The sequence below is a fragment of the Crinia signifera genome, chromosome 3 (genome assembly GCF_055691185.1).
Source record: "Crinia signifera chromosome 3, ASM5569118v1, whole genome shotgun sequence".
Lineage (NCBI taxonomy): Eukaryota > Metazoa > Chordata > Amphibia > Anura > Myobatrachidae > Crinia > Crinia signifera.
The window spans coordinates 169,833,468-169,849,348 of record NC_139219.1 but is presented as its reverse complement, the minus strand read 5'-3'; the positions used below and the strand labels follow the sequence as shown (position 1 = coordinate 169,849,348).

The following is a 15,881-nucleotide window of genomic DNA, read 5'->3' as shown; positions in this document are numbered from 1 at the left end:
TCATTATGCTTCACGTCATGATGCCCATTACACCTTGCACTATAAGACCCCCAATACTCCTGCTAATGCATATGATGCCCCCAGCAGTGCCTCTCACAAAATGCCACCAGTAGTGTCCCTCATAAAATGCCACCAGTAGTGTCCCTCATAAAATGCCACCAGTAGTGTCCCTCATAAAATGCCACCAGTAGTGTCCCTCACAAAACGCCTTAGTATTGCCCTCCATAGTCAGCACATTAGACAGCATGGCAGCCCTCCCTTAGTCAGCACCACATTGCACTGCCAGCCCCCCCTCCCCCATAGACAGCACCCTCCCCATACACAGGGCCACATTGCACTGCCAGCCCCACCTCCCCCATAGTCAGCACATTTCAGAACAGCCACCCCCCCATCCCATGTCCAGCACATTGCAAAAGGCAGCCAGCTCACCTCTCCCCCCCCCATAGTCAGCAAAAGAAAACATTGCAGAGAGCCCCCCCCCCCTAGTCAGCACCGCGTTAGTGAGGCAGCTTCACCCTTCCCTAAGATACCTGCCTTAATCTTAGTGTCCCTGGCAGAGGGCTGCTGCTGCTGGCAGCGGCGGCTGTCTTCACTTGAAAGGAGCAGGCAGGGACGGGTGCGTGGCGTCAGAGGCTGGCGGCGGGGGTGCGCAGCGTCAGAGGCTGGCGGCGGTTGTCACTCCTAGCTGTCTTCTCTGAAAGGGCGTGGGCGGGACGGGTGCACGGCGCCAGCATCAGGAAATACACAATGGGCATGTCTGTGCACAGTCCCGCCCGCCCCAGCCAGCACATCCACCTCCGCCGCGTCCCACTGCGCTAAGGGCGTAGGCGGAAGGTTTTTTTGTTTATTTAAACGGCATTAACTGGCGGGCCATTAAAAACAACTCGGCAGGCCACGGGTTGAAGACTCCTGGAATACGAAATCCAAATAGAATATTAGTACTGGACAGTGCACCAACGAGCTCAGCTGAACTGTATTATATACTTATGGGGCCCCAATTGTACAAACATATTCAATGCAATTGTCTCTGAACTTTGTTTAGTGTGTTAAGCTTATCAAATGTTTCTATAAATGAATGTACTCTGTTACATGCATGCAATTAATCTTGTTATTTACAGCAAATAAAAGCTTTATCAAAGTGCTCCAGTTAAATAAAATCCTACCTGGGAAATTGCCTAATATGTCTGTGAGCAGCATACATTGAATTGAGTTGTACAGTATTTTATTGTGAGTTGTTGTAGAAACTTAGCCCTGTCCAATGTCAGCATAATCACCCCATGTTATGTGCAAGGCTGTATAATACTTACCAGGGCTGCCACTAGGAAATTTGAATGCAGCAGGTCTCGAAGCACAGGCTTCTTCAATGCAGGATGCTGGCGGCCAATTAAAATGCAGAACCGGCTGGTGAGTAAATCAGAGCTCGTTTACCGGCAGCCGCTCTGATTGGCTAACAGTACACAAGCTCTGATTGGCTCAAAAGCTGGTGTAGCATATTAATTGGCCACCGGCTTCCTGCATTGAAGAAGCCTGTGCTTCGTTCAGTGCAGCGCAGGCAGTGTGTGTGTGTGAGGGGGTGGGGGTTGCAGTGGGCAAAATTAGTTGCCCGGGTCCTTCCAGAGGCCGGGGCCCAGGACAGCTGTACCCACAGGACCCCCCCTGTCGGCATCCCTGCTACTTACCTTTGTGGGTGTACATGTGTGCAGACTAGAGTTTGAGAGAAGAGCCGATGGCACCTGTCAGAGGTGCCGGCGGTAGAGTTTGGTAGAGCTTCTCCAGTCGGGGGACCCGAGGACCCACCCACCTAGACAGAACAGCACAGCATTGAAAGTGGCACAGAGTGAGTGGCTGGCTTCTCCAGTCCTTTCCTTATACTGTCCTCCCCTGTCCTGCTGGACTCTTCCCTCCCTTTCACCAAATGCCCTGCAACACTGCCTCTATGAACCTTCTCACACAAGTTACCCTCACAGCTCAAACTCTACTGCCCCCCTCCATTCTCGGCACCTGTGACCCCCAGCCCCCCCCCCCATTCGCAGCACCCACAACCTAACAAAGATACCCTTTTTTGTCTTCTCTCCCCTCTGCATAAAGAGCACCAGGGACACCTCTACTGTACAAGGTATGTAATGGGAAATCCTTGTTCCTAACTCCTTTGACAACCCCACCACTTAACATCTACAGTAGTAATGCAGGTATTCACTCAGACAGTAACATCCTGCTTCAGAGCTTCTTGCAACTGAGCCTGTGTTACCCCAGCACGTAGTCCAACTCTGCGCTGTACATAGTAATGGATGGCACCGCACAGGCTGTGCAGAGGTGTGGATCATTTTGTCGACCACACTAAGGTCGACAGTCATTAGGTCGACACCGTTGGGTCAACAGGTGGGAAGGTCGACATAGGTGAAGGTCGACAGGTGTCTAGGTCAACATATAACAAGGTTGACTTTTTTTTTACAGTTTTTTTGACCCGAATGTCGACATGGACACAGTTGGAAGTCAACCGCAGCCGCTCGCAATGCTTCGGGCACGGTGCCTCGCTGCGCTCGGCACACTATTTTATTTTCCCGCCACGCCCTAGTGGATGGTAGGGCATGAAATACCCCGTAGGCACATGTCTGCTCAAAAAACAGTAAACAAAAACATGTCGACCTTCCGACCTAACCCATGTCGACTTAACGCTATGTTGACCTAAACACATGTCGACCTTCACCTATGTCTACCTTCCCACCCGATGACCCAACAGTGTCGACCTAATGACTGTCGACAATACGACCGTAAGCCCTGCACAGGGGGGTGGGGGTACCTGCTGCAGCAGCGCATCAAACAGCGGTACTCTCAGTGCTGTACAGGCCAGGAGGGAGAGAGTGGCAGCAGCAGGACTTCAGCTGCGGGATTTGCCTCACCAGCCACTGGCATCACCGCACTTCACTGGCTACGACATATAGGAGCATATAGAGCAGGTATTCCTAACCACGGTCCTCAAGGCACACCAACAGTGCAGGTTTTGTAGATATCCAGGCTTGAGCACAGGTGACTTCATTAGTATCTGAGGGATTCTGATTAATCCATCTGTGCTGAAGCCTGGATATCACCAATACCTGCACTGTTGGTGTGCCTTGAGGACCGTGGTTGGGAATGCCTGATATAGGGGCTGCATCCGTGGAACAGCAGCTGTGGGATGCGCTGCGTGTTGGTGTGACACGGGTAATAACACAGACAGAGCAGTTATGGCTGCATGACAGGGACATGATGTAGGCGAGGGGCGGGAGATCGTGGGCCAAATTACTCGTACAGCCCAGGGCGCTAACCCGGAACACAGGCACAACGCCAGAACATATGTGTGTGCGCAGCGGGGTCTCCCAACACAGCTACCGTCTGGATCTGACGCGCTCACTGCGCTGCATGTATGACACACAGATACCCACATGTATGATCAGATGTCTGATAAGTGTACACTCTCCAGGTGCTGCAGCGCCTGCATGTAGCTCACCGCCCCCTGTATGACGTCACGGCCAGGCCACGCCCCGCTGCTGCCAGACCCCTAATTCGCTCCTCATTACTACGAGATTGTTTATTATTTGGGAGGCGCGGCGCTGTCATCTCCCACAGCTCCACCAATCACATCTCTCCCTCCGCGCTGATGAAGGGCTGATACAGGCCAATGAGTGAGAACTCCGGGGGGTCCCGCCGGTCACGGGGTCAGTAATACAATGACATCATCTGTTTGGGCGCTTCAGCCTAACTTTGATGAGGAAAAGGCGGTAGGAGGGGCGGGGCCGGGCGCGTGTAAGCCGGTGACGCGTCATGTGGGCAGCTCCGAGGAGGGTACCGACTACCGAGTGCTGGGGAATTAAAGGCGCCGTGCTGGACACTGCTCACCACCTAGCTCTCTCAACGGAGTATGTTTACAAAAGTGCAGGTTTTTAGAAGTGAAGATGTTGCCCATCGCAACCTGTCACATTTGAGCCATTATTATATAGAAAGTGCTAGAAAAATGATAAATAGAATATTATTGGTTGCTATAAAAACCTGCACTTTAGTAAATATACCAACATTCTGGAGGGCCGAATCAGGACTCGGCTAAAAGGGGTTGTGAATGTCCCCGATCGCTAAGCCACTCCTCCATTTTGCCTCTTCATGAATAGACACTATGCCTAAGGACACAAGGCAACCCTTGCCATTGCATACCTCCCAACATGACCCTGTCCAGGAGGGACACAATGCTTGGCTCCTGCACTTCCCTCTTAATGTATGATTGCCATCACTTGTGGGGAGCTAGGTAATTGATAAGAAAGGTGTTCCACCACAGGTGATGGCAGTCATACATTTATACCCCTTTCACACCAGCCTAAATTCCCGGGTTGAGTCCGGGAACAACCCGGGACTAGCTCTGGTGTGAAAGGTTCCTGGGACAAAATCCCGGGCTAATTTGCCGGCAATCCAACCCGGCTAGGTACCAGGGTTACTCCCGGGTCCTTCCCGGACTACTGGCTGGTATGAAAGGTGCAGGGACATGTCCCTGCTTCCCGTGTTGCCTCTGCTGATGTCAGCTAACGCTGATTCACTAGCAGGGCAACTTCCTGTTGTGCTGGACGCTCCCAGACACGCCCAGAGGCAGCAAATAGTGTGCAGGGAGATACAGCGTGCACGTGCTGTGGGCAAAGTGCATTTTAAACCCTGCAAGCAACTCGGGCAAAGTGGGTTTTAACCCCTGCAAGTGTGGCTGCCATGTCTTGGACGAATGAAGAGGTGAGGGAGCTGTTAGCCATCAGAGGGGAAGAGGAGATCCGGCGCCAGATTACAGGCACTGTGAAGGATGCCCAGATATACCACAACATTGCCAAGGCCCTGGCATCGCAGGGCTTTGTCCGCAGCCAGCAGCAAGTGGTGAACAAGTTGAAGGGGCTGAAGAAACAATTCCAACGCATACATGACCGCAATCGGAATAAGAGCAGGGCTGCAAGGCAAGATTGGGTCTTTTATGAGCTGTGCAAAGCATGTTTTGGCCACACTGCGCTGAGTGACCCTGTCAGCCTGTCCTCCTCCAGCTCGGTCACTCTCTCACCGGTGGTTGATGAAGACAATAATCAGTCGATGGACAGTACCCAATCTGGGCCAATATCACCTGGGCCAACATCACCGATACTAGTCCCAGATGACACCGATTTAAACTCCTCCATTAACTCCTCCGTTAACTATGCAGATGACAGCATAAACGGCACCAGTGTAGAAACCATCCAAGAGAGTGATGTGCCCGCCACACCCAAAGCGACACCCAAGAAAGTTCTCTCTGTGATGCGCACCAATAGTAAGTATCCTTGCTTGAATGTCCTAAGCACTTGCATTCCAATACACAGTAATGCTGCACTATACGCCACCATAACCGTCCACTGCAAAGTTTGGTGTCGCAGAGTGTATCAAGTGTAGGTGGGAGTAGGCCACAAACACATACGATCACACCACTGCTTTTTCTTATGCCTTTTTCTCCTTCTTTTACTCCCCTTGCAGTATATACAGTTCCACAGCGGAAGCGCAAAGCCACCAAAGTAGAGCTCGCAGCACGGGAAATGACCAGGGTGCTCTGTGAAGAACTGCGTGACATGGACAACAACATGCAGCGACAGGAGGATGCCCGGCAACTCCGTTTCATCGAGGCGGAAAGAAAGCTGCAGCAGACCTTCATAACGCAGATAATGGGTCACCAAGAGCGCATCTTGCACAGCTACCAAGACCGTCAATTCCAGTTCCTGGAACACATCCTGCCTCGCTTTGTGGGTAACAACATGCTCCCAGCTAGCGAAGGCCCTATTGCCCCTGAGCATAGCTACCAGCCGTATTCCAGAGGTCCATACTATGATCCTCCTAACCCGCCACCATCCTCGCCTGAATACCCTGTATACAGGCAATTGCAATAGGCATTTTAAAATAGTATTGCTGTTTTAAGGGCACATTTCATTTTGAAATAGTATTGCTGCTTTAAGGGCACTTTTGTAGGTAGGGGGGCGGGGGGAGGTTGGGTTTTTAGGGTGTTATTTTTTTTATTTATATGCTGATATGCTTATATGTCTGTGCACTTTACAGGTTTTACAATGGCCGACCGATGTTTGCCGAGCACTTTTCAAGTTTACAAAAAAGTTGGCCTGATTCATAAGGTCCTGTTTAGGGGGCGGGGGTGGGGGGGATGTTTAATGCTTGTGGGGGGCAGGGGTGGTAGTGGGATGTTTGATGATTGTGGGGGGCGGGGGTGGGGGAGTTGTTTGATTTGTGTAATGTGCCTTTGTATTTTTTGTATTTATCTTGCACTATTGTGCCTAGAAATAGGCAAAGTTTTATACTTTTATATATGCCTTCTCAATTGTTTTCTTGAAGTAAACAAGGTTAAAACACTACAACTGTTTGGTGTCTAATTTTTAATAATCAATAATGTAATGTGGCCCTAAAAAAGGCCATTTTCAATGATAAATGCAGGGTCAACCCGGGTTTGGTATGAAAGGTACCGACCCGGGTTGTCCCTGCTTCAAAAGCATGTGTGAATGGGTCCCAACCCGGGAATGTCCCTGCTTGTCCCGGGAATGTAATTCCCGGGTTTGTCTCTGCATTTCTGGTGTGAAAGGGGTATAAGAGGGAAGTGCAGTAGCAGAGCAATGTGTCCCTCCTGGAGAGGGTAATGTTGGGACGTATGCCATTGCCATCTATGGTTGCCATTGATGGCAACAATGCAACTGGCCATCGATAGTGGCATACTATGTAATAGATGACCATCAATGTTTTTACCTATCGATGGTCATCCATTTTCTTTCACTGACTGGGTCCATTAAAAACATGCGGCCGGGCTTCATGGGTGTTGGGGGCGGGGCTGTGCTCTTGGGGAAAAATAAATATTTATGCTTGACATCGATGGAGGGAAACCATCTGTCGCCCCATCGATGGCAAAATTATTCTACATTGACCATAAATCAGTAGAGCAGGAGCATGCATGGGCTTCTCCCTACTGCCCCCTCACCGCAGAACACTACCAGCCCCAGGTGGAACATGGCACAGTCCCCAAAAACTGGGACTGTCCTACAAAAATTTGGGACAGTTGGGAGCTATGCTACAGTATATCCCCACTAGTGCACGTACTGGTGCTTTATATATGGGCATAAAGTTGCCTGGAACATGGTGGAACTGGTGTATTTGGAGGTGGATGTGCTCAGTCTCTGCCGGCCACCTTGCCCCGTCTGCACAGTATGTCGCTTATTAGTACAGGCAGTAATGCAATTGCCTATGATGTAGGGGAGCTGACCTGCTGTGCCAAACTGCTCATATCAAGAGATATGGGAGATAGGCATTGTTTTAGTGACCTAGCCTGTCTCCTCCCTGCAATGACTGACCAGGAAAAGGACGTATTTACGTCACAAAGTTGACGTCTGATCTCATTCCCTTAGCACCAAGGAGCAGGGCATTACCATTCAGAAACCATGGCACCCACTGTGCTGATCACAGTTAATAACAGGCTCGCAGACACGTGGCTGATGATCGTCTTGCAGACAGTAATGTTTGCCCAGCCCCTAAATTCTTGTTCTGCTCTCCTTCTCCAAAGGGACCTGCACCTTCTGAGCCTACAGATCCAGTGAAGGGAGGAGCCAACTTATATTACTGTAGTTGGGATGCATTTAAGCAAAAATGCAGTAAAAACCCTGTTTTCATGGTTTTAACCACATTTTTATATGCACTAAAACCCACAAGCCAGGGTACTGCAGAGTGGGGTATCACCAGCATATACTGGCGATACCTTATAGAAGCCTATGGGACTCTCTGCACTCCAGAGCTGCATCGCAAAGGACAGTTCTTATCGTAACAGCAGTCCTTTGCAATAATAAATGCATATGTAAGTGCATATGCGATTATTATGAATGTGGTCGCCGGCTAAATGGGCGCCGCAGATGTTGCAGCATTCTGCCGTGTATAAGTTAATGAGTCGTATTCTGAGGTTGGGGGGGGGGGGAGTCAGTGACTGGGGGGGTCAAGGGGGGCACCCGTGATGGGCCTCAAGGGTCATAGGGGCCCCCGGGGACCAGGCGCAGATTTAGTCTGCCCCCGTAAGAACTTACAGCACCGCTTGATAGAGCGCAGGCCACAGGATGAGGGAGTGTGTCAGTGTGATAGCTCGCAGGGTGAGGGAGTGTGTCACTCTGACAAGGCACAGGTAGCAGGGTGAGGGAGGGTGTCACTGTGACAGGGCACAGGTCGCAGGGGGTGAGTGTGGCAGGGAGAGGGAGGGAGTCAGTGTGATAGCGCCTAGGCCACAGGGTAAGGGAGCATCTCAGTGTAATAGAGTGCAGGCCACATGGTGAGGGAGGGCATCAGTGTCATAGTGCGCAGGCAGCAAGGTGAGGGAGTGCATCAGTGTGACAGAGCGCAGGTCACAGGGCGAGGGAGCACATCAGTCTAATAGAACGCAGACAGCAGGGTAAGGGAGGGCGTCAATGTGATAGAACATAGGCTGCAGTGCGTCCAGTTTATGTTCCAGCATAGAGGTGGGGGGTTATAGCGTTTGAGGGGGTAGGGAGCCCCTAGAGATATCAGTGTATGGGGCCCCGAGAGTTCTGTTGCCAGCCCTTTGGGGGGGTGTTGTTGGTAAACAATGAGCGGGGATGCTGCTGGGGTATCTTTACTGATCGAGCAGTGGGGATGCGGCTGAACGTGGATTGGAGTTCTGCTGGGGATAGACACATCTATATATATATATATATATATATATATATATATATATATATATATAGCGATGGGGTTCAATTCGTTCATATATATATATATATATATCTGGAAAAAAAGATTGGAGGAAGCGCCTGCTTTTCAGCAGCATGGGCTGAAACTACCACGTGATATAATAGTTGTATCTCACAGTCAGTTGTTCTCTGGAGTTGTCCGGGACAGTCGCTGCCGCATCCAGTGCTCCTCCCACCATGGGATTGCTGGTGCACTTTTCTTCCCCTCTCAATCTCCTGAACTGTGACCGGCCAGAAGTGTGCGTCTGATAGGACCCGCCCAGACGCGTTTCGTCTATGACTTCGTCAGTGGGCATGCCCCCTTTTCTCGAGGCTGCGCCCCCTTTTCGGGAGCACGCGCGGCGAAGCTGCAGAAGTTGGGAGGTATGCTAACCTTCTGAATGTTTTATCTTACAACCAATAAAATGATGCTGTTCTCACCAACCAGTTATTCAAGGGTGCTGATTATTTGCCATTCTAATAAAAAAAACTGCTTTAATATGTGGTGGCTATGCAGCTACTAATAGAAACTGCATTATCCAACACTTACAAATGAATGCTTGGGTTTTATTTTATCTCTAAACTGCAATTGTACAAACAAAGATGCTCTATATCCTCTCAGTAAATCACCCCCACTATCTTCAACGAGTATGATTATTAATATACTTTGCACAAAATAATTATTGGTTTAATTTTAGAAAGGAAAAGGAGTGGATGGTTGATGATTAATGAAAATGCATTTGTTTTTTTTCACCAGCAATGGATTGAAAAAATAATCACTTGGACTTTAGTATCTTTCAGTTCACAATGTCTTTTTTTAAATGTAAAATATATATGTAAATATTCTTAGGAATAATTTACTTCAAATACAGAAACAGAGTCTTAAATCGCAATCTCTAATTCCCTAGAAAGCAGCTTAGTTCTTCATGACCTACTTATCTGGATATTGACTCAAGAGCTCCCCCCCTTACAGCCTTTCGCTACTAAAATTCCAATTTAAATGAAATAGGTGGAATACATTTTTATATTGTATGATGGACAAAGACTTATTGGCCACTATTGTTCAAGGACAATATACATTTGTAGATTGCCTCATGCCCAATTCCCATGGACCTACAGTATACATTAAAAAAAACATACAATTCGTAAATGTATATATTACTAGTAAAAAATGAAAAATAATAGAAGTCAGCTATGCAGAATTGTACGGGTGTGGTATAACACCCTGACAGTCATTAGCCTGGACAGCGGGGGGGGGGGGGGGGGGGGTGTGTGCAACAAAACCCCTTGCTGGCTCGCTGCGCTTGCCACTTATTTTATGCTCCCTCTATGGGGGTTGTGGACCCCCATGCGGGAAAATAATTGCTGCCCGTGTGTCGGGCTTTAAGCAGTCGGGATTCCGACGTTGGGGTTTTGACTGTCGGGATCCCAACTGCCGGTGAGTCCTTTGGCACCCGAATTATACACAGGGCTGTTCTTTAGATAGGTCCCGCAGGTCAAAGACAATGGGTGTTTGATAGCTTCTGCCATTATTAATCAGAATATCATAGACTTAATCCACTGCTCCTAAAACTGTGAATAGTTGATATTCTGTTACATTCCCTGATGCCTTTTAAATGGTTTGTGGCAAGCTGATGGAAGACAACAGCCGTCCACTCATGAAAGTTCCAGAAATATATAACGTTATATGCTCTGATAATGGTTGAGGTAAAATATGTTGACATTCAGAATGTCACAATGTGCGTTATGTCAATATGTGACAGGTCAACATGAACAATGTTGGCATGGTCATGATAACAATATTGCGAATGTCAAAAGTTGTCATGTCCACAGCCTTTTAATCTCAAACCATATCATATAAACCTAATATTATCTATCATACATGTGGAAGCAATATACTGAACATGACAGTGGGCTCGATTCAGAGCTGAATTTGCACATCCAGCATTCAGTTAAGACGCCACCCTGCTAGATTGAAAGCCTGCCTTGTGAATTGAAGTGATCGCTGTGCGAATGGATGTGTTTGGTTACACTCACAACTTACTGTGCACATGTTACATTTGCCCCACCTGCAGTGCACATGGTTTTGACCATTTTGAGAACAAAATATCCCTGCAATCAAGTCTGACTAAGGCCCCTAGTTAGTTAAGACTTACATAATATACACTAAAATAAAGGCTGGGTGGCCTCTGCAGGAAGAGACACAGTACATACTGTAATTACAAAAAGTTGCAGTAGAATTTTCAGGGCCAAATAAATACAGCTGGGGTCATGGGGTAGGGCAACATTACAGCAGAAGCTGGAACATCAGACCAAAAACTTGGCCAGAAGTCATGAATGTATGGGCAAGCTCAGAACATGTTCTAGAAACCGTTATTAGCAAAGTTACATTTGGGACAGTCCGCAGTAACGCAAGCATCCATCAGGGCATGGCAAACAGGGATACTATACAATAATATATATGTTTATATATGTTTATACTGAACACACAGGGTGGCATGTCTAATGGAGCACAGAATATTGCCCAATTGCTCATAAAAGTACCCAAATCTTCATCCCATTTAAGTTTCAAGGGTAACATGGAAACATAGAATTTCACGGCAGATAAGAACCACTTGGCCCATCTAGTCTGCCCCTTTTCTAAACATGTTACCTCAAACCATATTGATCCTTATTTTTTTGTAAGGATATCAATATGCCTATCCCAAGCATGTTTACATTTTTCTATTGTATTTGCCTCTACCACCTCTGATGGGAGGCTATTCCACTTATCTTCTACTCTTTCTGTGAGGTAGGTGAATGTGGGTAGGTGAATGTCTGAGAAGCAGCAAGTATTAAGGTCACTGTAGAGAACAAAGATGACTTTTCTGGAATGCAGTCTAAGACAGTAGTCTTAAAAAGTTTAAGGATAGGGAGGGCCAAACACCTTGTAGCTTTGAAATGGTAGAAAATGCACAAACAAATATTAGGCCTCTTGTCTCCTCAATACAGCTTTTGTTGGTCCACATTTTTTGTGGACTATAAACTGGGGAGTGTTAAAGGATAAACATATTTAATCTCTTTGACCATTTTTATTTATTTAATATGATAATTTACTGTGAGAGGAAGTTTCTTCCATACATGTACCATACATTTCATTTGAGAAGGGATGAGGCAGTGCTATTTTTCACTAGGAACCAGCGGGAACTCAGTTCCTGAACCTCTAATTAAATATGACATCATCAGGAACTGAAAATGTACTTTCCATAAGATAAGTTTTATTTTAAAGTCACCTGTGAGTGGCTTTGTTTCTAAATACAATATATACATCTATCGCTCCCTCCCTCTCTCTATTGTATGTATATTTATTTATTTAATTGATCCACCCCCAGACCCGGAGTTCCTGGACCTATTTTTCCAGAAAAATAGTACTGGGATGAGGCATATATTAAGCTTGACAAGGGGTGACCATAATGCCCTGGTAGTGAACTTAAGGGGGCAGGGGAGAGATAGCTGTGCATGTAGAGAGCCACTGCGAGGAAAAATGTAGGATTTGAAAACATTTCTAAAAAGGACTGAAAAAATTACCAAATTCAGTATCACACGTAGGAGATAGTCCACAAGTGTTGGCCAGAATCAAAAGCATATCATCGAGCTATAGCATCAATAGATGCACCCGCCTGCGGGCCATAGATGGCAGTGTCAGTGGGGATTAGACACGCTTATGGCTCAATGTCTAATGTGAACAGTGTGGGTTGGAAGAAGGCACCCCTGAGGAGTACCTAATTTAAGTTAAGCTGAAATATGACTATTTATCTCAACAGTTGGAGAGAAATAAAGCCAATTAACCCACAAAAATATTTGGGGTCAAAAACCAAATTCCACCAAGTCAACTAGTTAAACTCCCTTCAATGTCATCTTTACGCATGGACAAACTGGGACACTGCTCAAGGCTACACCATTCTAGAGGCTGTTGAGCAGAAGTGGTGGACCTCTGCCCCTTGACCTGGTGCCTCCGGAGCTAATTGGGAGACAAGTAGAGAATGGCTGCTTTGATTGGCCAGGCAGCGTTCTCTACCCGCATCTCAGCCTGCTGCCAGACAGTGAATTGCTGGATGCATAAAGCTATATACCAATCAAAGTGCTGATAGCCATTTACCATATTACATTTTATATATTGTTAATGGACTGAAGTGAATTGCTCTTATCAGGGCCTCCAATGCTGTTAACATGGTCCTAAGTCCATGGCAGCATCAAGGAACTACACTACTGACCCAGACTAAGCAGAGTGTGGCATTTGCAGATTATAAAACTAACAAATTACGTTTTATGTGGTACATTTCCAAGGCAGGAACCAATTTTGATCAGGATGAACAGTGCTGTTTATAACCAAATTAAGTCCAGTGGCCATGTGGTAGGTAGGGAAATAGGTCTGTATGACTCCTGGAGAAAACGTGCCTCTAACAAGGAAAAAAGACAGACCCTCCCTCGTACAGAACATTATACAAGGAGGTGAGTATTTTGTAAATTGTGTAAACTTTCTGTATACCTTCACAGGGATCCGATCATGGTCGGATTAAGGGCCTAATGGGCCTAGAGGTTAAAATGTTCATGGGCCTAAAAGTGGGGAAGGTGAGGACACTGCCATGTAGAACCCATGCACTAAAAGCCCCAGTGTCTCCCTAAATACACTGCTCAAAAAAATAAAGGGAACACTAACATAGCACATCCTAGATCTGAATGAATGAAATATTCTTAGTAGTTGAATGTGCTGACAACAAAATCACATAAAAATTATCAATAGAAATCAAAGGTATTAACCCATGGAGGTCTGGATTTGGAGTCACGCTCAAAATTAAAGTGGAAAAACACTACAGGCTGATCCAACTTTGATGTAATGTCCTTAAAACAAGTCAAAATGAGGCTCAGTAGTGTGTGTGTGTGGCCTCCATGTGCGTGTATGACCTCCCTACAACGCCTGGCCATGCTCCTGAAGCCGGATAGTCTCCTGAGGGATCTCCTCCCAGACCTGAACTAAAGCATCCGCCAACTCCTGGACAGTCTGTGGTGCAACATGACGGTGGTGGATGGAGCGAGACATGATGTCCCAGATGTGCTCAATTGGATTTAGGTCTGGGGAACGGGCAGGCCAGTCCATAGCATCAATCCCTTCGTCTTGAAGGAACTGCTGACACTCCAGCCACATGAGGTCTTACATTAGGAGGAACCCAGGGCCAACCGCACCAGCATATGGTCTCACAAGGGATCTGAGGATATCATCTCGGTACCTAATGGCTGTCAGGCTACCTCTGGCGAGCACATGGAGGGCTGTGCGACCCCCCCCCCCCCCCCCAAAGAAATGCCACCCACCATTACTGACCCACTGCCAAACCGGTCATGCTGGAGAATGTTGCAGGCAGCAGAACGTTCGCCTTGGCGTCTTCAGACTCTCACGTCTGTCACATGTGCTCAGTGTGAACCTGCTTTTATCTGTAAAGAGCACAGGGCGCCAGTGGCGAATGGTGTTATTTAGCAAATGCCAATTGTCCTGCATTTGTGGCCTGCAGGAGGTCATTTTTCAGGGCTCTGGCAGTGCTCCTCCTGTTCCTCCTTGCACAAAGGCAGAGTTAGTGGTCCTGCTGCTGGGTTGTTGCCCTCCTACGGCCTCCTCCATGTCTCCTGATGTACTGGCCTGTCTTCTGGTAGTGCCTCCATGCTCTGGACACTACGCTGATAGACACAGCAATTCTTCTTGCCACAGCTGGCATTGATGTGCCATCCTGGATGAGCTGCACTACCTGAGTCACTTGTGTGGGTTGTAGACTCCGTCTCATTCTACCACTAGAGTGAAAGCACCGCCAGCTTTCAAAAGTGACCAAAACATCAGCCAGAAAACATAGGAGCTGAGAAGTGGTCTGTGGTCACCACCTGAAGAACATTTCCTTTATTGGGGGTGTTTTGCTAATTGGCTATAATTGTGGACAGTACAATAAGTGGACAGTTTGATTTCACAGAAGTGTGATTGACTTGGCAGAAAAAAGATGTCTCGCATCAATTGTGAGGACTTCTCAAATTTTGGGGAATAAGATTATCCTCCAACGTGATTTTCCATATCCGGCACGGCACGTGACTTCTTTACATCATAAAGTGGCACAAACCCAGTGGATCAAGGAGCACATCACCTCCACGGGACTAACCAGCAGGTCTCCAGATACCAATAAGTATAAGCCTTCACAGTCTATATTATTTATTGATACACATGCTACAATTTTAAATCCCAATATTGTCCTTGTTGTTTTTTTATTGCTTTTATTATTTTTTTATAAATATTAATGTAATATTCAATTGATCCACTTAGCGCTCCACATCTTTTTTCTGTTTTGTATTTATACCTTAAGGGGGTGACACCCCTTCAGTCAGAGCAGCTTGACATAGCACCCCACCAGGCGCCCGTTTCTACTCTGAGTTACACAATCTCGAGTATACCCTTTTACTTTTTTGATTGACTTGGAGTTACATTGTGTTGTTTAAGTGTTCCCTTTATTTTTTTGAGCAGTGTATATTAAAGTATGAAAATGGCATAAATGTGTAAAATAGGAATACAATTTTAATACTTGATTTATTGACAACTGTGGCCAGCTGGTGTCTGGTGATCATCATGCTGTTATGATGATGATGGGCATATTAATATGTGGAGGCCTGCAGCTGCAGCTTCATCTACCCCATTGTTAATCTGAAAAATTTATTAACGCTTCTAAAAATGAAAATTGTTGATGTTGCCCATAGCAACAAATCAGATTCTATAATTTCTCTACTGCATTCTACAAAATGATAGAATCTGATTGTTTGCTATGGGCAATATCACAATATCACCTCTCTTATTTTTAGAAGCTTTAGTAAATTTACCCCTTAACCACTTCAATGGTATGCCCGCAGCGGGCTGTCCTGGAAAATTTTCAGGCATGCCACCAATATGATGGTGTGTGCCAGTGGTGCCTGCAGCTGTGCACCACTAGTGCATCTCCTCTCGAGGGACCCCCACAGTGGTTGCTCTCCCCTCCCCTCCCCTCGCTCCCCCTGGCCCCTTCACTCCGGAGCTCCCCTGCCACTGCCCCCGCCGCCAATAGTTGCAGTGAGCAGACGGCAGGTTCGGGA

General features: G+C 47.1%; 1 protein-coding gene across 1 annotated transcript; it reads left to right on the top strand.

The window, feature by feature from the left end:
• Window positions 1–3,832: 3,832 nt before the first annotated feature.
• On the top strand, window positions 3,833–6,130 carry LOC146062613 (uncharacterized). Its single transcript, XM_083174703.1, has 2 exons — window positions 3,833–5,305; window positions 5,506–6,130. The coding sequence occupies exons 1-2, from the start codon at window positions 4,726–4,728 to the stop codon at window positions 5,910–5,912; spliced, it is 987 nt and encodes a 328-aa protein (XP_083030829.1). The 5' UTR covers window positions 3,833–4,725; the 3' UTR covers window positions 5,913–6,130.
• Window positions 6,131–15,881: the final 9,751 nt, after the last annotated feature.